Here is a 24,279-nt window from a genome sequence, read left to right as displayed (position 1 = left end):
TTTTTTTTCCTACTTTTATTGTCGCTTTTTCTTTATGTTTGATTTTTTATCACCTCTTTCACCCTTTCTGTGTTCACTTGCCCGTGGGAGGAAGTGGTGGGGGAGTTTCTAACGCCGCGAAACTTCAGCTGCGTCCTGATGAGGATCCTAAATACGTTTTGCAATTCTCCTTTTTTTTCTTTTTGTTTTTTTTTATATGCGTCATGCTGTGACGGTGTGCATTCCGCTTTTTTTAATACCGAACCTCAAAAGAACAGTACCATTCTGTTTTTGTTTTCTCCCTCTTTCTCTTTCTCTCTTCTCTCCGACGTTCACTTTTTTTTTTCCTTGATCTCTTTTTTCCAAAGGAGTTTTTCTTTTCGTTAGTTGTGGAAGGAAAAAAGTCTGGGTGAGTCTGGAAATAACTACGTCACTGTTGCGAAAGCATACTCTACAGGAGGAAAGAATATAGGTCTTGTTTCCCCACTCACAAACATAAAAAGAGAACGGAGAAAGCCGAATAAAAAAGCAAACAAACAGAGAAATAAACAAGTACAAGCATTATTTATTTTTCTGTTCCATCATTTTATTATTATTATTATTATTATTATTATTTGTTTATTTATTTAATTTATTTCTTTGTTTTATTCACGGGAGGTGACTGTTCCTCGACCACGTTTTGTAGTTTTTCCATTCCTAAAGTTATTAGAAAGGTTTGGTACAGTCGTTTTGTTTTTGGTGTTGAGAGTTCGAAACACCTCTGGCACCGTTAAGGGCACGAGAACTTGCTATTCGGCGATACTCGGCCTTAAGCAGGGTTCTGGAGTAAAGAATCAAATAAAAAGGAAATAAGAGAAAATTTGTTGAAGATAATTAAAAGTAAAATCGAAGTAAAAAAAAATATATATATATATATATATATTTATATAAAAGAAAATCGAAAAAAAAAAAAGATTAAAGGGAATAAGAGAGACGATTTGCGAACATGTCCATTCCAAATAGTAATGTACCCCATGGTGATGCAATGTACCAGGCTCACTTTGGCGACCAAACTGCTGCAGAAAACAACCTTGCCGGGGGCACACATTCACATTTCTTTGGAAAAACCACTAATTCACCTGCTTCTCATCTACCAGGAAACTCTACTCATTTCTCACAATGTTTGTACATGGTATATCCAAATGGGACCTCTTCACCAACATACTTTGCACCCCAAAACGTTGTCCCTACCCCTGCTGTTGGTCCAGCTGTAGTGACGCAATCGCCTTCAACTCCTAACACCGTATCAGTAAATTCACTGACCCAACCGTCCCAACAACAACCAACCTTTGTGTTAAACCTGATTGATGGGCAACCTATTCCCTGTGTACCGATGCAACAAGTACTATTGGCGACACCAGGAAATGTATCTCCTTCTCCTGTATTTGCGAATGGAAGTTTTCAGGGAGGAGCCAGCGGCGGTAATGGAACAAATTTGCAGAGTGATGGATATATCGGTGATACTGGAACGGAGGGTGTATTGACCCCATTGCAAACGCTTTATTTGAACGATCAGTCAAAACCATCGGGATCGTCAGGGGTTTCACTTTACCCAGCACCTCTCGCAAATGCTTCCATTCCTCCTTTGGGATTTTCTCGGTATTTTGCATCATGTGCATCCGTACAAAATGGGAGCAATTGTGTGACTGAAGAAAGTTCCAATAATAGTGGAACTAGCGGGGATGGTAATAGTAACAGTAACATCAACAATAACAATACCAACAACAACTCTGTTCCTGTAGACGAAGAACGAGTAGAAGTCTATGCTCCTGACTTTACGTCTATTATTTATCTACCTGCTTCTTCAATTTTACATCGTACTCCACCTTCATTAGGTGTTTCACGTCTTGTTTTATGTCGTAAGTACGTTCCTGGTCGACCAGATAGCTGCTGGAAGGGTTCTATGTGTAAGTTTGTACATGCCGACCCTACGGGGGCACCACGTTCTCCGATTCATGTCAATTACTCGTGGCATAGCGTTGAACGTTGTACATATCCTCACCTTCCACCAGGTGAGACGATTCTTGTTTTAGCTCCCAATGGACGACAACCAGCAGAGACGTTTCCAAGCGAACGTGTTTTGGTGACCCGTGGTAGCCTCAACCGTAAAAGCCATGTGGGTCCACTTTCGCGTTGTGCACATTACTACTTTAATCGACTCTGTAACCGTGGGGAAGATTGTAACTTTATTCATACAATGCATGTTGATCCAAATGTGGATGTGGACTTTAAGCGTGCCCCAGCTTCTACTACAATTGCACCGATAAAGAAACGTGCTTCTCGAAGTAAGACAACTTCGTCGCCAGTCTGCAATGAAGCTCCTTGTGGTACGGCAACATTACCAAAATTTTCTATGGAGACATCACAACAAAATGTGGGTACTACTGTTGCTGTTAATAATACTAGTACTACAACGGCCACTACAGGCATCAATTGTGCATCTCTTATGAGCGGAGGAGATCCGAATACAAACATCATTTCACCCTCAGGAAACGGATTTTACCTTGCTGTACCACAGAACGCCACACATTCTCTTTCCCGATCACTATCTTCAGTCGGAGGTGGTAGCGCGCGTAGTAGTAACAGTGGCGCAACGAATCCAATGGAATGGTCGTACGTGGAAAACTTGGAAAGCTCCTTGTGGTCAGATGAGGACACAAGTCCTTTGATATAATGGAACCTAGTATTATTACTCTTCCTTTGCCAAAATGAGTATCTACGAATAAAAAGGAAGATAATATACGGCGACAGTAAAAAAAAAAACAACACTAGGCTATGAAAGGTGGGTAATAGGATTTGATAGGAAGGGGGTGTACGTAATGAAGAAGAAAATATTTCCTGAAGCGTTGGTGTCATGGAAATGATGAGAAAGCAATACGATTAGCCTCTTAGGTATTTTTCGTTATATTTGGGGAAAAGAGGGCATATGACAGTTTTTCCAGGACCTTTCGTTTAATTCAGGCGTGCAAAAAGTTTCGTGCCACTACTGAAGTTCCCTTTTCTTTATTCTATATTACTATCACTAGCATTATTATTATTATTATTATTATTATTATTATTATTATTATTATTATTATTATTGTTATTGTTATTGTTATTGTTATTAAATATTATTAATATTATTATTACTATTATGATTATTGTTATTGTTATTGTTATTGTTATTAAATATTATTAATATTATTATTACTATTATGATTATTGTTATTGTTATTGTTATTGTTATTAAATATTATTAATATTATTATTACTATTATGATTATTGTTGTTAATATCATTAGTATTATTACTATTATTATTATTGGTGTGCAAGAAAAGATTGTTATGCTCGGTTATTTCTCATTGTTTTTTTTTTCTTGGTATTTTCTGCCGCGTGCTGATACGAATGCATTTGACTATTTTGTCACTAAACGACTGTATATACATATTTATATTATTATTACTCGTATGTGTGGGTCGGTGCACGTCATGCGTCCATCTATGATAAGCACATACATTTTTTCGTGCTTCATTATTGTACGTTGCTGATGCAATACTTACAAGAAAAAAAAAATGCGAATATAAGACACAACGCAAAGGTGATAAGTGCTTTTTTTTTGTTTTATTGGTTATTTTCTTTCTTTATACAACAGAATTGTTTTTACGCATTTTCCCATTACCCTTTTCCCTCGTGCCTACCACAGGCATGAGTAATTATTACTATTCAAGGGAAGTGATATTCGAAAAGGAAAACTCCAGAAACAACCAACGTTTCTTTATTTGAACATGGGGCTACAGTCATGACTGTTGTACGAATTAAATGTGCATGGTCATAACTCAACCGAGAATGGGTGTCCCAGGAGTTGTGGGGGAAATGAGTACTCTCCAATGCCAAAGAAATAAAAAAAAAAGAGTCGTTGCATACGCATCTGAAAACCCGTATTCAACACTATCTCATGAGTTTTCTATTGCATTGTTGTAATTTTTTAAAACTTTCATTAAAAAAAAAAAGAACATACACGGTGAAATCTTCAGTATGTAATGAATCATGAGTGCTGTTTTTCTTTCGTTCTTTTTTTTCCCGTCATCTTATTGCACTCATTGAAACGATTAGTACACGGATATGGAGTTAAATGCATAAACAGACAGTGAAACAAAGATAAAAGAGAAAAAGGGTAAAAAAGTATACTTCTATTTGATGAGAAAAATGTTATATATTAAAAAAAACGAAACTCACGGAGAATCCCTCGGTAAATATTTAAAGATACGTATCCATATGTACATATGTATGTCTGCGTGTCTGTTTATTCTCTCAGTTCACGATATTTGTCAAGATGTTGAGGAATTATATTCGCTACAATTAGTATATTTTTGATGTTTATTATGCATGAAATAATAACCAATATGTAACACCAAATCCATATAAACGAACTCATTTTATCTAGGAAGACTATTTGAATTAATTTCTCTTCATTCTTTGCTCCGGTAAGCATCAGTGATACTGTAAAAGGAAGAAAGGAAAAATAAAATAAGTTCAATGCCATCGCAGAAGTCTACTACTAAAGCCATTACAGGAAACCACGTGGAGGTTTTCGACCCAAGCTTCAAGAACATGTACCTGGTGCCGTCTCATTTTGTCGTTCACACACCACCAGGGCGAAGCAATTTTGCTCGCTTGGTATACTGTCGAAACTACAAGGCTCGTTACAGTGCCTCATGTAGTATGGGGGACAGTTGCATGTTCTTGCATGCTGATGTGGACTATGATACGCTTCAAGCTCAACCGATTCACGTTAACTATATTTGGCGTGATGAAAGTTTGTGCACATACAGACACCTGCCCGCTGGTGGGTACCTGCATGTGCTTCTGCCGAACAACAAGCAACCAATGGAGTGGATTCCCAGTGAGCGTGTTCTGATGACGCAAGGAGCCCTTCCCTTCTTCAAAGGGAAGAACCGGCCTGTCTCGCACTGCGCGCACTACTACTTCAACCAGCTGTGCTACCGCGGCGAGCGCTGCAACTTCATCCACGCACTGTACGTGGACCCCACCATCACCGTCGACTACAAACGGGCCTCGCGCCACCACCACCGCCAGCGGGGGGCGGACCAGGCGAGGGCCCCGCCGGCAGCGAAGGGGAGCGGCAAGGCGGCCGGGCCAAACCCCCGCCAGCGGTGTGGGGACGGCGTGGAGGACAGCCACCCCGCCGTGCGGGAGATTGTGCTGCCGCCCGACCCGCCACTTGTGTCGCTCGTGCCCGAAGCCAGTCAATCCGCGGCGAGCAGCGATGGGGCGTACAGGAGTGTCTCAGGAGAGGACGATGCGGTGGCTTCCGCATCAAGCATGAACTGTCGTGGGTATATTCATAAATCTTGTAATGATGCGAAATATAGTCCACGTACCTGTTTTTACCGTCATAACCCGTACCGTCCCTTGGTGCCCTGAAGTACACTGGTAGAAGCCAATGAGTTGTTTTTGCCTTAATATTTTTTCTTCTTTTTTTTTCTGTTGTTCCTTTTTTTTTATTTGTTTCTATTTCCTTTTTTTGTTGTGTTATTTGGTACGTGACAACGATAACCAGTGTGTTTTTTTTTTCGTTTTGGTTCTGTTTTTGTCATCTTTCTGTGGGGAGTGAATCTCTGGTCTAAGTGCAGAGTGGATTGCCAATCTAAGAGCTCCTTCTGCTGGCAGAAACAAATGGTATTTTTTTTTACTGGATTCGTTTGCTGATTTAATTGGGTATTGTTTTTCTTTTTTGTGATGTGGTTGTGGAATGAGAAGGGTAATGGTGGTGGAATATAAAAAAGAAACGGTAGTGAAACCATTACCATCATAGTAGAGAGGCTTGCTGCTTGTCTTTGAGTGTCCTTTGTGTGAATAGTAGATAACGGCAGAATATATACTTGAACCCAACAACAAAGATGTTTTCGCCACACTTTGTTTTATGCCGTGTAAGAACCTGTAAAAGAGAGAGTCACTCAACTACGCGGTATGTGTACCCTTCTGAGTGCATGCTCATACATCCAGAAATACCTGTTTTTATAGGGAGTGGGGCTGTGTGACCATCATGAAAACGGGATGGAAGATAAGTGTGTAGAATGTGATTTTTTTTTTTGTGGAGGGTGATGAAGAGGATACTTTGAGAGTGTCACTAAAGGGGCCAGGATTACGTTAACTAATAGCGTTGAGCTTGTGTGTGGTTGCACATGTGTATGTCTTTGCATCTGTTGGAGCCTTTAGTTTGTTTTAAAGAAACTCTGTTTTTCGTGTGTGTGTGTGTGTGTGTGTGCTTGTGTTTTTTTTTTCCTTCTGGCCTTTAAGATGCCTTTTGGTAGTTCTGGTTATGCTGACGGTATTATGACTTCCTTTCACTCGTTTTTTTTTTGTTTTGCCGTATCATAATAATTTTTTGATCTTCTTGGTACGTGGCAGTGTAAACTATTGAGAGACTAATCGTAAGGCCAATATATGGTGGATAAGTAGAGCCACTTATTTGGGGATTTGGGAAAGAGGGATAAGTCTCTTGTTATTACTCAGTTCTATAATCTTGTCTGGTTTATTTTCTTGTGTTAAGGGATGTTCTATCACGAAAGAAATTACCTTTTCTTTCTCTTACCCCGTTAACTGGCGACTCGTTTTTTTTTTGGTTCAAAACTAACTTTTCTATTGTTATTTCGTTTATCATGCTGAAAAAATTTTATATGCTCTTACAAAAAAACCTTTTAAATCTTTAATGCATTATTTTTCTTATAAAGTACACGTCGAAAGGAGAGAGTGATCGCATCCATTTACGCTGAGAACAACAAACGCAGAGATAACATCATTAGAGTAAAAGGAATCATTCTACCTGGAGAGTTTACGTGTCTCTTTTTCTCGTTAAAAATCGTTCCTTTTGTGCTATGGACTTAGTCGTCTATTATTCCTTCATGATTCTTTCCCTATTTGTGGTTCTGATTTCCTCCTGTGGTTCTCATTGATCTACATTTCTTTTCTCCTTTTGGTCTTTCTTGTTGAAGCGCAAAGTAAAAAAGAAGAAATTGCAGAAGATACAATTTTTTTTTGTTTTACAACTTGGAGCTTAAGAAGTTCAATGCCATCGCAGAAGTCTACTACTAAAGCCATTACAGGAAACCACGTGGAGGTTTTCGACCCAAGCTTCAAGAACATGTACCTGGTGCCGTCTCATTTTGTCGTTCACACACCACCAGGGCGAAGCAATTTTGCTCGCTTGGTATACTGTCGAAACTACAAGGCTCGTTACAGTGCCTCATGTAGTATGGGGGACAGTTGCATGTTCTTGCATGCTGATGTGGACTATGATACGCTTCAAGCTCAACCGATTCACGTTAACTATATTTGGCGTGATGAAAGTTTGTGCACATACAGACACCTGCCCGCTGGTGGGTACCTGCATGTGCTTCTGCCGAACAACAAGCAACCAATGGAGTGGATTCCCAGTGAGCGTGTTCTGATGACGCAAGGAGCCCTTCCCTTCTTCAAAGGGAAGAACCGGCCTGTCTCGCACTGCGCGCACTACTACTTCAACCAGCTGTGCTACCGCGGCGAGCGCTGCAACTTCATCCACGCACTGTACGTGGACCCCACCATCACCGTCGACTACAAACGGGCCTCGCGCCACCACCACCGCCAGCGGGGGGCGGACCAGGCGAGGGCCCCGCCGGCAGCGAAGGGGAGCGGCAAGGCGGCCGGGCCAAACCCCCGCCAGCGGTGTGGGGACGGCGTGGAGGACAGCCACCCCGCCGTGCGGGAGATTGTGCTGCCGCCCGACCCGCCACTTGTGTCGCTCGTGCCCGAAGCCAGTCAATCCGCGGCGAGCAGCGATGGGGCGTACAGGAGTGTCTCAGGAGAGGACGATGCGGTGGCTTCCGCATCAAGCATGAACTGTCGTGGGACAAAAGTTGCGCAGAAGTGTGTCGGGACATTACGTGGTTCGGGACGATCCCTCACTCGCGTGTATCGGCACGACCCATACCAGCTACTCAAGTAGCAAATGGGAACTTGCAGGAAAATTTGCGTTGTATCGCTGTTATTTTCTTTTCTTTTTTCTATTCCTTTCCTTATTTTTTTTTTAGCTGTGAACCTACTTTAGTATTTGAGCAAAATGTTCGTAGGACAAATAATGATTCGTGCAGCAAATTTTTTCTTCTTTGTCTATCTTTTGTGGGGATGTAGTTTCCAAGCATTTGTTTTTTTTTTTTTTGACAAATTATCTGATGATATCTTTCCTCTTTAATGTGGTTTGCTTTGAGAAATCCTTTTTTCCCCCGTACTTTTCCCCATCTTTTAATATTAGTTTTCTGCTTTGTAACTTTTTATTTCAATAGAGGGATTGAGTTGTGACATAATGTTCTTTTATTGTCTTTATTTTTTAGTTTTTTGCTTGTTTAGAGAATGAACTGTTTTTATGTGAATCCGTTTTTATTTTATTTTGCAGGTTTTTTCCTTTTTCTCGGTTGTTGGTACTTTTCATGTCTTTTTTTTCAAGCTGTGTTATTTAATTGACTTTTGTATTCCCCCCCCCCCCTTTGGGCACTTATTATCAGTGCTTTTTTGCAAATTAGGTGGAGAACAAAAAAGATGATTGGCAAATTATTTATATCATATTTATGGCAAAACATCTGCGCAGTTGCTTTTTTTTTGCTGTTCCTCCTCTTTTTTTTTAACCATTGTTCTTTTTCTCAATGTTGATGATCGATTTTTTTTTGTCAGCTTGCGATACGAATGATCGAGTCTTACTGACTTTTATATCTTGTATGTGTTTAACTATTGGGAATTTTTTTACTTCTTTTTATTCCTAACAGTGTGTCAATAGTAAGTTTCTGAAAGGAAAATAGTAAGTTTTTTAAAGTAAGTACGATCACGACAACCATCCAGCCCTATACACCACTAGAGTGAAGAATTTGCACTAAGGCTTTCAAGGATTTTGTGCGCCAATATGGCCCATTAGAATTTTCCTTTGATTTGAGACCTGCGGATATGCCGCAACACACTTTTCATGTTGACAGTACTCTAACTTTAGACGGTGATACCCTCAAATTAAAAATGGAACCAAACAACTTTATGGACTGGGAATCCGTGTGCCCGTCCATTATTGGTTTTATAATGCCTCGAAATCGAAATTTCCTACAAATTTTCGAGACGACAAATAACTTATTCGGGGCGGAATGGGCCGCACTGGGAGAGCAAGCTCTAAGGCTTCATCAAGAATATAACAGCGCCCGAGCACAGTTAGAACACGAAGCTTTTCGAGCACAGCGAACCGCTAATATACAACTCCAGGAATTACAAAATCAACTGGCACAGATGCATCAACAGGCTAACACGCAAGCCCTACTGGCAGCATCTCACACACAATTAAACCAAACGCTTGAAGAACTACAACTGCAAAATCAGCATGCTGCCACACAAGCGCAATTAAAATCAGCGCTGGAAAACTACAATCAAACGGAACAACTGTCTGTTCCGGGTGAAACTAAGGAACCAAAGATATCACCACCGCAAGGTAGAAATATAACAAGCTGGGCAGGGAAACCAGCGCCCGATTTGCCGGAAAATGAGGAACACCCGAAGTTGGGTCTTCGGGGAATCCAGGAACGCCGCCAACCAACGTGGCTCGAAAGCAGCCGACCTATAGAAAAAATACGGACCTTTGATGGACTGATGGAATTTTTGATGGATACATCACCAACAGAAGTTGTGGTGGCTTATCAGCAACTTTTTCCCAGACCGGTTAATCCCGCTCCTTTTTATCAAGATGCATGGGATATGTTCATACAATGGCTGGACTCCTTTCGTAACGAGGGGATTTCAGAGCAGCTCGTCCATATGGGACGACAGGTATATACACACCTCTGACTAATTCAGGCTGCAAAAGATCACCCAGGCGTGAAGATAACCGCACTACGAGAAGCTTATGAAGAGCCTTGGCAAAAGGAAGATCCAATCGCGCAAGCCGTGAATAAGGTAAAGCGGAAACAGTCATTACCACCGCCGAGTAAGGCTCGGTGTTTCAGATGCGGTCGCATCGGACATTACAGCACAACGTGCCGTGTAAACGCGTACAGAGAACCATTTAAACCGAAAAATAACACAGTTAGGGAAACACGCAGACCCCATGGAACTCCCACGCAGCACGGTGCGATACTTAGGCCATTGGGCCGCAACAATAAACAAGTCCGCACACTTGACATCATTGATGTAAGAGAATTGGAAAAATGGGCTGCAGAAAAATGGGAATTACCAGAATTAACAACGCAACACATTCGCGCCCCTTTCAAAGGGCATAATATACTGCAACGATCACACCGAACCAGTGTGGCGACAAAAGAAGACGAAACACAATTACCGCTGCAACAAATAGACGTAGGCACGCTTTCCACCCAATGGATAAGAGACCGCCTCAACCATAAGGCCAGGGGGCATTGGGATGAGGTGTGGCACATTATGCAGAAACCCGAATTATACGCCAAACGGCGGGAATCCAACTTCAGAATTAATAACGCTGATGCGCAGCGTATGAAGGAAGCAGGAATTATTTGTACAGCTTCATCACATCCAATTGCAGGTTGGGTAGTTCCTATTGCGGTGGTGGAGGGCAAACCCTCCGGACAAAGAAGACGTTTTATTGCGTGGCCAAGAGAAAAGAATGACAAGGATGATTGTGAGGCCGATGTTCCTCTCGCGCATATTTCAAAGTATCTGGATGTGGTTTATGATGAAACGGCAACGTTATTTGATTTAAAGGCATCATTTTTCCAGGCGGAACTACCAGTAAACACACGCGCAAGTTTCCGTTGCCGCACGGAATCAGGTGAATTCGTTGAGTTAACTCGCCTTCCCATGAGCTATAAATATAGTCCTGAGATTTTAAATACCATTACAAGAGTTTTGGCTGGAGGTTCAGAATTGGTATTGCCACAATATGCAGCACCAGAAGGTTTACACATACATGTATGGATTGATAACATCCGAATAAGTGGTCCACATCAGAAGGTGGATGCTTGGGGAAAGACAATTCGAAAGAACATGCAACAATGCGGCGCCACCATTGGAGAACAGAAGCTCAACACTAAAGAATATGATTTCATAGGCGTACATTTCAATCACAAAGACAACACGGTGACTTTAAGTGAGAAAACAATACAGAGATTGCAGCAGGCTCCTTCACTAGATAACAAAACAGTCGAAGAGCTGGAGAGCACAGTTTCGCGTATGCTGTATGCGGGTGGGGTAAGAGGTGCAGCTCTTTTCCCTTATTATTTCTTCTTGAAAATCGTACGTCGACGTTTATCTCGTTTTATTCGAGGATTAATACGGCCACAAGACCCGGCAAATTTATCAGCAACTGCAAAGGACATCGGACAAAGTTTGCTCAACACATTGTTAATGAACGACCCGGTTCATCCTCCACAAAAGTTGCCCTCCACGGCAACACTCGGCACTGACGCCTCCATGTACGGATGGGGGAGCGCTGTTATTCAAAGATTCAGGGGAGTTTTGGCCGCGGGCGGTGCGTGGGAACGCACACCCCATATGATATCTCAAGCGGAGGCACGAGCAGTTCATCTCGCTTTACGCGGTTTTAAAACACATCTACACGGTCCCGTGGATATTCGCGTGGACAATACAACCGTCATGCATATTATGCAAAAAGGAAACACACATTCACAAGCTTTGGTGAAGGAAACTGACGCCATCGAAAGAGTTTTGCGCTCGCACGGCATAAGAGCAAAGTGGTGTTATGTAGCTTCAGAGCAGAACCCGGCGGACGGCTTATCTCGAGGTAAAACAGTCCACTCAGTAGACGTAGCGAAGGGGTGGAACTTGCGATGGGGATAGCGGGAGGCGGGTTAAAAGGGCTTCTCAGCACTTCCTTTTCGTCAGTTTTTAGGATTCTTTAATAAATAAATATCTGGTACAATTTCAATTTATTGTTTGTATTTTTTATATGATATGGGGTTACTAGTGGTAGAGTTAAAATACACTGTTTTCTCTTGTTTCTTCTTTTTCTCTTTCATAGGTGAGGTAAAGCTAAGATTATTCTTAAGGGTTACTTTGGGCGTTTATGTGTGTTTTTATAATCGGCTTTTACTTGCACGTCATGCATTTTGTGATATCGTATTCCTAAGGCTTCTTTGCGGTTTGGGTTCCGGGCTTTTGTTCTAATATTTTGCTTTTTTTTTGCTTTCAATTCTGTTTTTTTCCCTATCGTTATTAGAGTTAACGCTAGAAAAGGGCTAATTCCAGGATATAAAAAAAATTTTTTTTTCCGAAGACAACCTATAACTTAAATAAGTGGAGTGCTGCTACAGATGTCCTCTCCTAAAACCGTTACAGCAAGCCATTTGGAAGTTTTTGACCCAGGCTTCAAGTTCATGTACCTGGTACCGTCTCATTTGGTCGTTCACACACCACCAGCACGTTTGAATATTTCCCGCTTGGTTGTTTGTCGAAACTACACTCCAGGAAAGGAGCATTCCTGTGTGAAGGAGGAAAATTGTCGCTTTGTGCACGCTAATGTGGACTATGACAAGCTACAGGCACAATCCGTTCACGTAAACTATATTTGGCGTCATGAAGATATTTGCACTTATAAGCGATTACCTGCTGGTGATGTTCTTGAAGTGGTTTCATGTAATGGCAGAAAGAGGACTGATTTGATTCCCAGTGAACGTATTCTTTTGACACGAAGAGCTTTCTCGCATCAAGATCCCAACGGATCGCCTCTTTCCCATTGTGTTCACTTTTATTGTAATCGCATGTGTAATCGGGGTGAAAATTGTAATTTTATTCATGCAATTTATGTGGATCCGACTATCACTAGAGATTTTCAACGTGCTCCGGCACAACCGATACAACGATTCAATGTGAATAATCGCTCATCAAGGACAGAAACCTCTGATTCTCCTATCAGTTGGGAAAATCATTTCACTCCAAGCTCTCCGCACCATGGCTCTTTACATCCCATGAGACGAAGCCTGCCCCCCACGCCCTCTCAACCAACAGTTCCCGTTACCCTCCCCATGCCCACGGTGTTGAGTGAGTGGTGTGAGGCGTACGATGCCAAGTCGGCCAGCGCTCCTGACGGCGCCAAGACGACACCCCTCGACGGCAGCGACAGCTGTCTCCAGTCGAGTGGTGTCGGCAGGGCGGGCAGCAGCACCAGCAGCATCAGCCGTCCGGGGCCGAAGGGACTCGAAGGCCTCCCCGCCGCACTCCCGCACCCCGAGAGCCCCGGCGGCATCACCGCCTCGCCCTCCGCCTCCACGCTGGGCGCCAACCTCTCCGTCAGCCAAACCCCGCAGCAGCATCACCTCAGCTCCCTGTGCATCGGGACGTGGGGGATGCCTTTCGCAGCCGCAGCTGCAGCCGGGCGTCGCTCGTACCGACACAACCCGTACCTCCCAGTCCACAGCAGTGGAGTGGAGGGGTGAGGCTGTAGTGATGGTGGAAGTCAACGGAGAAGAGAGGAAGGCAAATGGGGAGGAGAATGTGTGAGAAAGGGTACACAGGGAGCGTGTGGCTATTACTAATATGTCATAAACCAAAAAAAAATCGGGAAGATGCTCACGGTGTTATTGTAAATGGTCATGCCTTCTGTTCACTCACGCACCTCTTTTCCCCTGCCCTCTATTTTTTTTTTTTTTAATGGAGCTTTTTTTGTGTGTGTGTTTGCGTGTCACTCAAGAAGAACTGTACTTTCTTTACCTTGTACACACGCCGTGCATTTACTTATTTTTGTGTTTTTTTTTTTCTCCTCCCCTTCACTCCATTGAATTTTTTTTTCGTATTTTTTTTTTATGCACAGATCTTTCCATGTTTTTTCTTGTGATTCTGTTTGGGTATGGTGCGATGTAGCACCACAGGGTGACGAATTGTTTGTTTGTCTATCTGGTGCATGGTGAACTTAAGGAAGTAAAAAAGAACGGAAAGAATACTCGTACCTCTTTCTCTACCTTGCGACCCCACCTTGACAACGTTTATTTTCTTAATTTTAGTAGATTTTGTTGTTGTTAGGGTGTATATGTATGAATTTTTTTCTTGTTTTTGTGTCTCTTTTTTTTTTTGTGCCATACCGCATTTTTTCCTCTTTGACTTTGACATTTTCTTTTTTTTTTATTTTTGCTATCATCATCATCATCATTTCTTCTTCATTTTGTTTTTTAAACCTTTCATAAACGTTCTTAATGTATTAAGACGCAATAAAAGAATGATACAAGTAACAGACGAGACCGTCCACAATTTTTTTTTTTTGCCTTTGTGCATACATGCCTTTTTTCCATTGTACATATATATATATATATATACTTGTTTTTTTTTGTTTCGCGAGCGTTTCTGAATGTTACTACGTCTGTGTAAGAAGGATAGATTTTTTTTTTGTTGGTGAAAGAGGTAAAAAATGAGCTTAACGTTTTTGAAAAAGAATAACGAGGTCTCAAGAAGAAAGAATAAGGAAAAATATATTCTTTACGAGACGAAGCTAGATGTATTGATAATGTGGAAAAATCATGCCTTATACGCGTTCATGTTTTTTTGTTCTTCTTTTTTCTGGTGTGCATGCATTTTTCTGAGGAAGGAGAAATCTTCTCTTTTCATCCTATCATTGCCTTTAATGCCGTCTGGATTAGAGAGACTTTTCCTTTTTTTTTATGTTGAGATGACTGTTTGAATTCTTTTACTTTATTTTTTTATTTCATTTTTTAAAGAAAAAATCCAAACGAAACTCCTCTTGTGACCCTGCTGTATTTTTTTTTTCAATGTAGGACGCGTCCGTAGGCATTAACCATATTTTGTTTTGTCTCACTGTTCTTTTTTATTTTTAATGTTATTTTTGAGATATTTGTCTTTGTTTAATTTGCATGGCCCTCCACCCGTTCTTGAGATGTGGATTCATTATTTGCATACATCTTGGCAGAACTATTGTTTTTTGAACTCTTATGCCCTCATGCGCATTTCGTTTTTATCACACCCTCCTACTTCTTGTCGAGGTATATCTTTGTCTCGTCAAGTATATATATATATATATATATATATATGTATATATATATATGTATAATTTTAAGTAAATCTACTTATGTATATAAAAGCTTATGTCTGGGTGTGTCTGTTTTTACGCATCTGTGTCTGTTGCCAAAATACACGCAGACACAAACACCCGACACCGTGAGGATTTGTCTTAGAAAAAAAATTGGAATGTGTGTAGTAAGTGGTATACTCTCCCTAAATGCATTTTATTTTTAAAAAGTGTTGTGGTAGGAAAAGAAAAAAATGGATAAAAGTAAGTGGAATGAAAACGAAAGGATGCACTGGAAAGAACAAAAAGGGGGCCGAAGAAACGAAAAAAAAAATACAGGCGCATCTGGGGTTCGGGGGGGATGGAAATATTTATTTATTTATTTATTTATTTATTTATTTATATCTATTTGGGGATACCGAATGCCCTAAAGAAAAAAAAAACGGAGAAAAGCCGGGTTTATTTGTTTTTACTTTTTTTTTTGCTTTTTTACTTAATTTCTCTTTTTACTTTGATGTTCCGCGTACGAAATACTTCTGTTGTATCATGTTTGATAAGATAAGCAGATTTTCTTATTTGTTTCTTTTTCCTTTCCCCTCATTTTGCCTCTTCGCATACTGAGGGGACATGTACTCCTTCACGGAGGAGACTAGATGACTTTTGTTTTCAAAAAGAAAAAAGAAAATGAACTTTTCTGTTATATAGATGTTCGCCTGCCTCTGCGCTATTTTTTTTTTCTGCTACAATTTACTTTATGATGCTCTTCTCTTCGATTCTCTTTTCTTCTCTTCTCTTTTTTCTTTTGTCTTGTGTTTTTCTCTAGTTGGGGGAGCTAGCGTGTAAGAGAAGGAAAGGAAACACTAGTGCTGAGTTCAAAGAGAGAGAGAGAGATTAGTTCTTGCAACCACATTATTATATTTGAAATTATTGTTTTTTTTTATTATTTCTGTCGAAAGGAAGAGGAAGTGAATAGGGCGAGGAGTGGTGTCTGAGGAGAAACTTAACGCCTTTCTGCTTGCTTAATCCGAAAAGCAAAAACAGAAAGCAAGCAGCAAAAAAAAAAAAAAATAATAAAGGGGAGGGAGAAAAACAAAAGAAAACAAGAAGAGGTACAAAAAAACCGCGACAAACGTAACAACAAAGAAGTGAAATCAGAAGAAAAAAAAAGACATTCAGGCAAACGTAACAAGAACAATAAGAACAACAAAAAAAAGCAAAAAACAACAACAACAACAACAACGACGGCAATCGCACCAACCAAGAAACAAAAACAAAATTAGGCGGGTAAAGAGGAAAAGAAAAACAATAAAGGAAACAAGGACAGCAGCAGGGGGTTCCACATACTGCAAGTCAGGTGCGTGAGGAGATTACACAATGAATCTTGATAGTGCGAATGCTGTTGACTTCTCGCCGCGGACTCTCGACGAGATATGGGAGCAGTGGAACCAAACAAACGATCTCTCAACCGGCACAAATCTCCCCTCAGGTCTCCGGCAGCATGAACCGACATACGACGACGCAGCACCGCAAGACCCCACTGTAGTCTTTGATGCCGAGTTCCGCTGCCTCTATAAAGTGCCACCTCACCTTGTTGTGCACACACCGTCAGCGCGACTCAATATTACACGGCTTGTTTTCTGCCGCAATTACAGATCCCATGAGCCAGACTCGTGTAAGATGGGAGACAACTGCAAATTTGTCCACGCAGATGTGGACATACGGATGTTAGAAGCGTATCCGATTCACGTAAACTATGTCTGGCGTAGCGAAGATCTTTGCATGTACAAGCGTCTTCCTCCTGGTGAGATATTGGAGGTACTCTCCGGTGATATGTGTACCGTTGAGTCAATACCCAGCGAGCGAGTCCTCATAACAAGAGGCGCACTTGCACGCCACGATATTGCGGAACCACTAATGCGATGCAAATATTATGATGCGAGTCAAACATGTTTCGCAGGTGAACATTGCAATTTTATTCATGTCGTTTTTCTTGATCCCACTTTTCAAGGCTCTTTCAAGCGAGCCCCAAAAGTTCTTCTGGAAACCAGAAGTTCTACAAATACGCTGTCAATTCCGCAGCATCACCCTAATAATGGTAATAATAGCAACTCTGGTAGCAATAATAGCGGCGTTATTGGGAACAATAACAACAACAATATCAACGTTGCCTTGAATAATCATATTCTAGAAAATCATTGTGGTGTCCAAATGAAGAGTTTAAATAGGGGCATTAACATCAGTGCACCACCTTTTTTAGTAAATACAGAACCCCAGCTCTCCTTGTTGCACAACTTCAACGCCTTAGCGACACCTTTTTTTCCAAGAACTATGATGGCGCAACAGGATGCTGATGTATCGTCTCTGGTGGGAATTCCTGGTGCCACAACTACAACAACTACAACTAATTCACCACCACCACAAACACAACCCTCTTCTTCCCATCCTCATCCTACTCTTATCCCCACACCATCCATGACTACCAGTGGTTCTTTCGCAGCTCCGGGTAATTCATTTCAGTGCAGCCCAACTGATGGTGAGAACCTGGAGGAACTTCTTATGATGCTTAGGGAGTCAAACAACAGTGATGACGGCGTCAATGCTCCATCACCCGAAGTGCAAAGCTTTACGGGGATTGGGCAGACACCTTCATCTGGTACACAAAATGGAAGTGCGGGTTCGTTGGTTACGCACGAACAACTTAGTAGTATTGTCTCTCAAATCTTTTCTATGTTCTCGCAGCGAGTTAATTTGCAGCGTAACATAACTGTGAGGCCCTCTCCACTCCTTGATGAACCGTACAGTATAGGAACACTTCTTTACTTGCCGCATGGGGCTACAGAGGCGTTGCCTCTTCAGCCGGTTTTGGATAACTCGTTTCTGACCTTGATTGCAACGTTGGGATCGCAACAGCAGTACCCCGTACATCCTATGATGTCCTTACAAGCGATGAACGTACCGCCAATGGCCCCCGCAACTGTTGGAAAACAACAACAACAACAACAACAACAACAACAGCAACAAGATAAAATACGGGCTCCATTTCTCTCTATCCCCAACTCCACGGGAAATTCCAATGGCTTGAGAGGTTCTAGCAATGGTATCGCTACTACTGGGAATGATGGAGGTATTCCTACAACGGATTTTTTCGCAAAAACCTATCAACAACTTCAGAATGCATCACGTGGGGGAAATCCTCGACTGTACGGCATGTAAAATATGGTTCATTTTGGGGTGTTCAACAGTCTGGATTTTGCGGCTTTTTTTTGGTTTTTTTCTGTTTCCTTATTTCTTTTGTTTTCTTTTTCTTGAAATCTCTTTATGCGGTCCCTGCGTGTGTGAGTTTGACCTTTCAGCTTGTACAGCATGGTCGATTGGGGAAAGCTGTTATGACAAACAAGATCACCCCCAGGCCTCGGGTAAGTAGCGGTAACAAGATAAGATGAACGCAAGATAACGACGCAGAAATGATCCCTTTCTCACTCTTTCACGCATGGAAAAGACACTCAGTTTTTTTTTCCCTTTTCTTTTTGTTTGTGATATCTTTTTTGTTTTTTAAATAATTCTATTCCTTGCAAAACAATAAATAAGAGAGAAATAATGATTATATCTCGTGAAAAATGATCGATAAGAAAAAGAAGAAAAAAAGAATGGGGCAACAGAAAGAGCCCAATTTTATTGCTACTTTTTTTTCTTCTTATACTATTGCTCATTACAGTGGATGTTAATACCGCTGTTATAGGTGCGGTTGTGGATCCTGCTACTGCTACTTCGAACAAGCTTTTTTTTTCCCTTTCTCCGCTTATCAAATTGCCGAGCCCCTATGCCTTTATGAATGTGATTGAATGTATTTTTGGGTACATGTTCGTCTACACAACTTCGGATTGCAAGTCATTTATGAGTGTTTCGATACCCAAATGCAGTCATGAAAGGAAACAAGGGTCGAAGTAGGAGAAAGAAAGATATGATGGCGTAGCGAATAATACCAGGCGAGAGATAGAAGGAGAAAAAGAAAGAGGAGACAAGGGAAATAAGAAGGGAGCAATGAATGGGCGGAAATATGCAACGGCTGTTTGCCGCGATGTACCATAACGGACACATACTCCATCACTCAAATACTTTAGGTAAGTATTATGGTACATTTTCGAAAATGCAAAGTTTTCCCTTTACTTTTTTTTTCTTACTTACTACTTTTTTTTTTTTACTTCATTCCGATGAGTGATTACATTCCGCGTTCTTTCTTACTTTCTTTGCGTTTACCATCGTCTTTTTAGTTCTTGTTTTTTTCGCACGAGAGATGTTGCACTTTCGCATCTCTTTCTTTATCGCCTTTTATCCCCTATTCTTACCTACCAACTCACGGTTGGATGAATGAGTGCATGGGGGAAAGTACAATGGACATCTGAGGGAAAAGGGGATGAACGTGCAAAAAAAATAGTGGCGTGACAGGGGAATAAAAAATCCAGACACGGGAATTAGCAGCAAATCAGCAGCTATTCCTTTTTTTTACTTATGGTATTGCGTAGCCAGTACAGAGAAGAGCACAAAGAAGTGAATGAAGCTGAAGAAATAAAAAGAAGAGAATTCCAAATGGGAAAACAAAATGAAACGTATAAGGCAAGTTCAGCAGAAATAAAACAGAAACAGGAAACAAAGAGGAGAAACAGAATCAATAAAATGTAAAAAATAAATAAAACAAAACAAAACAAAAAAATCAAGCAAATGAATGGAAAAGGGACAAACGAGGAAGTTAAAAAAGTTAAAAAAAGGAGATTTAGGGAGGGGGCAGAGATAGAAATGAATGCTTCAATATGGATACACTGGTATGTGTTTATTATTATTATTATTATTATTATTATTATTATTACTATCTCTAGTGACAATGTGAGTGCATGTGTTGGCATTCATTCACTTCCTCTTTTAACTTTTTTGGTCTTCTCTTTTTCCTTTCCTTCCCGCTCTATCGTCTTGAGGCACGGTGGATCCTGTGTGTTTTTACGTTTCTAGCGAGAAGCAGGATGACACGTGTTGATGGCATCTGCTCAAAAGGAAAGAAAAGAAGAAAAAATATAATATATTCAAAATAGTGATCAAATCAAAAAAAAAAAGTAAAAAAAAAGAAAAATAAATAAAAGGGATCCCTCAGGATCAGTCATGTGAGCGCAAACGAACAGTAAGAAACAATAAAACGCGGATGAGGGAGAAAAAAGGCTGTAGTGGAAACAGAATATATATATATATATATATATATATATATATATATATATATGTACGAAGTCGAGTGGTGAAAGTATAAAAAGAAGAAAGAAAAAACACAATAAAAGAAGAAAGAGCTGGGTCCTTATTTCTACGGTATGTTTGTAATGCTGTTATCTTTTTCTGTGCTCGTCCAGTTGTATGGGATTGTACAAGTGTATTTAATTGTACAACTCACATTCAACAAACAACTACCTTTTTTTCTCATTGCTATATGCATTCATTACAACAGATTGCACCTCTTTTAATTCATTTTTTCAGGTAAATCAAAGATGTTTTAAGAAAAAGTCTTGCGTGCTTGTTGCTGTTCAGCTCTGTTGATTCCCCTTGATAGGTTGTTGGTGTGGGTGAAGGTTTTTACTTTTTCATCTGCATTGTTTTCTTCTCGTTTTTTATTTTATTTTAGATGGTGTGTGTGTGTGTGCATAACTGTCATATGAAAATCATACTTCAGATGTGCTGAATCCATTCTAGCGAAGAAAAAAAGCGAGAAGATATTTCAAATATTAGGAGATAATGTTCGCAAGAAAGGAGATTAGAAAGAAGAGTGATTGGGATATGGGGAGTTCCTCAATTGGTTCTCGAAACTTTATTATTATTATTATTATTATCATTCCATGTCTTTTTTTTATTTCTTTTTTTCTCTTTTTTTTTGCTTTTCTTTTTTTTGTTTGTTTTATTTTCCTGCCTTTATTTTTCACTCTTACATGCAAACACACTTACAAAGAAAGAAAGAGAAAGAGAGATTGATTAGTCTTTTTTCTGGCGGTGATTTATTGCCTTCTGTTTCTTCCCTCTCCTTCTACCTTTCTCACCACTCCCACTCTTCCCCTTGTGATTTCACGTAATTTTTTTTCTTATTCGTAATTTCCTTTTTTTTCTTTTTACTTTACTCTTTTTTTTTTTTTTTTTTGTAGCTGGTAATAATAAGGGTCTGGGAATCGCTGTGGTCAGTGCAGAATGAAGCCATTCCGTGGTCAACAGGATGCTGGTTCCCATTTGATCGGCTCCCCTGCACGACAAATTGGCGAGCACGATACCACGCATAGCGCATATTTGGGGTCTGGTGGCAAGGTGGACTCTCAGGGGACACGCGGGCGCAACGCGGAGTACAGCGCGTTTGACGTTTTGGTTCCTCTTTCTGCCGCTGCTGTTGCTCCTGTTTCTTCTTCTGTGCGTATAGACACCGGTGGTGCATCACCACCGCGACCACCGGTGAAATCACATCATTACGGCAGTGATGCGCTTGGTTCCTCTGCGGTGAGTGCTGTTCCGCTGCCCCTTGCTGCTCCCCCGCGCAGTGGAGATGCTGGTGATGTGTCTTCAGACCTTGTTGGCACCCGCGACCTGCAGCGTGGGCTGCTGGAGCAGAAGTTGGGTCAGGTGCAGCGGGAGGCGGACGCGCTGCGGGCGGAGCTGCGGGAGACGAGTGGGCGGGTGGCGCAGTTGACGCTGCGGCTGAACGAGCAGAAGGTGGAGTTCAGTGCACTGACGCACCGCTACGGGGCGGCGGTGGAGAAGTTGACGGCCGCGGAGGGCGGCGTGCGGCGGCTGGAGGAACATCTCGTGCGGGAGCGGGCGGCGGCCGGGCGGGCGCGGGAGGAGCGCGACGGACTCCGGACGGCCCTCCGCGAGGCCGAACAGACCGCCGATCGACTCCGCCGCGAACTGCTTGAGGAACGCGGCCGTCCGGCGGTGGACCCCCGCGAGGTGCAACGACTTCTCAACGACCGCACACGATACATTCCTGCCGCAGAGTGGCAGCAGCAGCGGGAGGAGGCACATAGCGCACAGAAGGCACTTGTGTCTAGACTCGCCAAGGCACTAGACGCACTCCTCTTCACACATGAAGAGGATGAAACCGCCGTCTTTGTCGCACGCAGCGCAGTGCTATCTGCCGCAACCGATCTTGAAGCAAAGATCACCGCCACAGAGGCAACACTCGCCGCCCTTTGTGATCAACTGACAGTCTTTAATGAGGGGTCAGAACGTGATATGACCGAAATGATAACATCTCTTATTGCAGAGAATAAGGAGCTTTGGCAGCATCTTTCAAAGCTTAAGAGTGAGTACGACGGAGTCACAACGCAATTAACCTCATTGCGTTGTAAAGGGGAATACGTCCCACACGATCAGTATATTTACACCCAGAAGCAACTTGCACTCACCACAGAGAAACTTACTGAAGCACAAAAAGCTGTTGAAGTACAAATCGAGATGGCAAAAGAACATGAGGAACAAATGAAAGTGGTGATGGATAGCAATGAATCGCTACAGGAACGAACACGTCTTCTTGTTGAACAGCTCTCCAAAGCACAACAGGAAGTAGAGCAAGTGGGTCAAGAGCTAGAAGAAAGCAAAACATCAGCTAGGGAAGCGATGCGACGTGTAGAGGAATTACAAACCCTTGTAGAAAATGAGAGATGCCGTATGGATAAGACTGTACAACAACTTAATGAAAATCATTCCTTGGTAGAGCGAGGTTATGAAAATCGCATTCAACATCTTCAAGAGGAGCGAAATATGGCATCAGAAGGTGCTGAACGAGCACGTCGTGAATTGAGTGAATTACAACAACAAGTAGAAACATTAGAACGAGAACTTGAATCTCGCACTCATTATTTTGAAAATTACAAGCAACAGACAGAAGAACATCAAAAGCAAATCAATCGTTCGCTAAATGAGGAGATGACAAGTGCTAGAGAGTTACTTGAGCATGAGTTGGGTCTGATACGACGAGAGTTAGGGGATCAGCGTAAGGCTGCTCGAGAGGCGGAGCGAGAACGGGATGATGAGCGTGCTGAGCGACGAGCGGCTCAAGCTGTCGTTACTGGATTAGAAGCTGAATTGGCACAACAGCGTCGGGAAAATGAGAAACAGCAACGACAGATTGAGGAATTTACAGAACGCCTGCAGAAAATGGAACTAGAAACAGGGCAATTACGAGAGGGACGTGTTGAAGCTGGTGAAGAAGTGTATCAACTTCAACGTGATGTAAAACATCTCCAAGAACGCAATAATGAATTAGAGCAACAATTACAAGAAGAACGGGAGAAACACTTACAACAATCCACAAAAATGAAAAAAGAAATGCGTGAGCTTGATAGAAACCGTACTGCGGTTCAGGAGGAGTTAAAACGACTTCGTATTCGATTTGTAGAAGTAGAAGAACAAAACGAACGCATCCCACGGGAGCGTATAGATGCTGAGAAAGAGGCTCTGATGCGTGAAAATGTGCGTCTTCATGAGCAATATCAAGAAGTACAACAGGAAAATGTTTCTTTGCGTGAGAATGTACATCAATTACGTGCTAAGACTTTTAGTTGTGATCAAATTTCTCAACAACTGGATGATTTGCAGGAACGACTACGGCAACTACCAGCTCTTAGGCAGGCAGCAGAAGATGCTAGGCGTGATGCCATACGTTCAGCAGAGGAAACTGAGGTTTTACGCCAGGAACGGGACGCCATGGCAGCAAAGCTAGACTTTTTCCTTGAGGAAAGTAAACAGGCTGCCAAAAAAGATGAAGAGTGGGGACGTGTTTTTCGTGATGCAGCAGAGCAAGCACGGCGACTAGGTGGTCAAGTATCAGTGGTAAAACAGCAACAACAACAACAACAACAACAACAATATAATACACCCTTATCGTTTGGTGGTTATAGTGAACAGTATAGTAACTACCAACGTGTTCTCGGTGGAACTGGTAATGGTGGCACTGGTAGTGGTGGTAATTCGTTGCGCCGACATCCCTCACCACAAGGGGGTATAGATGTATCACCACATCCTTGCGCTCCAACTTTACACCGTCCGTGGCGCTAAGGCATACATAGTTATTTATTTAATTCATGTTTCGCGCTGCTTTAGTTCCTTTTTTTTGGTTTTATTTTGTTTTGTTTTGGTATCTTCTTGTTTGTTTGTCTTTATGTGTCTATGTATTGGTGTTTATTTTAATATCTCGTATTATTGTTGTGCAACATAAAGGAAAAGGCGAATA

The 24,279-nt window shown here is 41.7% G+C and overlaps 6 protein-coding genes across 6 annotated transcripts; all 6 read left to right on the top strand.

The window, feature by feature from the left end:
- Window positions 1–964: 964 nt before the first annotated feature.
- LSM04_007504 (uncharacterized protein) lies at window positions 965–2,692 on the top strand (the record flags this gene model as incomplete). Its single annotated transcript, XM_067336968.1, has 1 exon — window positions 965–2,692. One exon carries the CDS (start codon window positions 965–967, stop codon window positions 2,690–2,692), a length of 1,728 nt encoding a protein of 575 aa, XP_067189919.1.
- A 1,842-nt stretch (window positions 2,693–4,534) lies between these two features.
- LSM04_001054 (uncharacterized protein) lies at window positions 4,535–5,443 on the top strand (the record flags this gene model as incomplete). Its single annotated transcript, XM_067336966.1, has 1 exon — window positions 4,535–5,443. The coding sequence occupies one exon, from the start codon at window positions 4,535–4,537 to the stop codon at window positions 5,441–5,443; it is 909 nt and encodes a 302-aa protein (XP_067189601.1).
- A 1,645-nt stretch (window positions 5,444–7,088) lies between these two features.
- LSM04_005182 (uncharacterized protein) lies at window positions 7,089–8,006 on the top strand (the record flags this gene model as incomplete). The annotated part of the gene is made up of 1 exon (XM_067336965.1): window positions 7,089–8,006. One exon carries the CDS (start codon window positions 7,089–7,091, stop codon window positions 8,004–8,006), a length of 918 nt encoding a protein of 305 aa, XP_067189813.1.
- Window positions 8,007–12,330: 4,324 nt separating this feature from the next.
- Window positions 12,331–13,452, top strand: LSM04_007978 (uncharacterized protein; the record flags this gene model as incomplete). The annotated part of the gene is made up of 1 exon (XM_067336964.1): window positions 12,331–13,452. The coding sequence occupies one exon, from the start codon at window positions 12,331–12,333 to the stop codon at window positions 13,450–13,452; it is 1,122 nt and encodes a 373-aa protein (XP_067189943.1).
- Window positions 13,453–16,406: 2,954 nt separating this feature from the next.
- Window positions 16,407–18,245, top strand: LSM04_006034 (uncharacterized protein; the record flags this gene model as incomplete). Its single annotated transcript, XM_067336963.1, has 1 exon — window positions 16,407–18,245. One exon carries the CDS (start codon window positions 16,407–16,409, stop codon window positions 18,243–18,245), a length of 1,839 nt encoding a protein of 612 aa, XP_067189848.1.
- Window positions 18,246–21,245: 3,000 nt separating this feature from the next.
- On the top strand, window positions 21,246–24,104 carry LSM04_002336 (uncharacterized protein; the record flags this gene model as incomplete). The annotated part of the gene is made up of 1 exon (XM_067336962.1): window positions 21,246–24,104. The coding sequence occupies one exon, from the start codon at window positions 21,246–21,248 to the stop codon at window positions 24,102–24,104; it is 2,859 nt and encodes a 952-aa protein (XP_067189664.1).
- Between the last annotated feature and the right edge of the window lie 175 nt (window positions 24,105–24,279).

Source organism: Trypanosoma melophagium (assembly GCF_022059095.1).
Source record: "Trypanosoma melophagium isolate St. Kilda chromosome Unknown ctg3segment0, whole genome shotgun sequence".
NCBI lineage: Eukaryota > Euglenozoa > Kinetoplastea > Trypanosomatida > Trypanosomatidae > Trypanosoma > Trypanosoma melophagium.
This window is presented reverse-complemented; position numbering and strand designations above follow the sequence as displayed.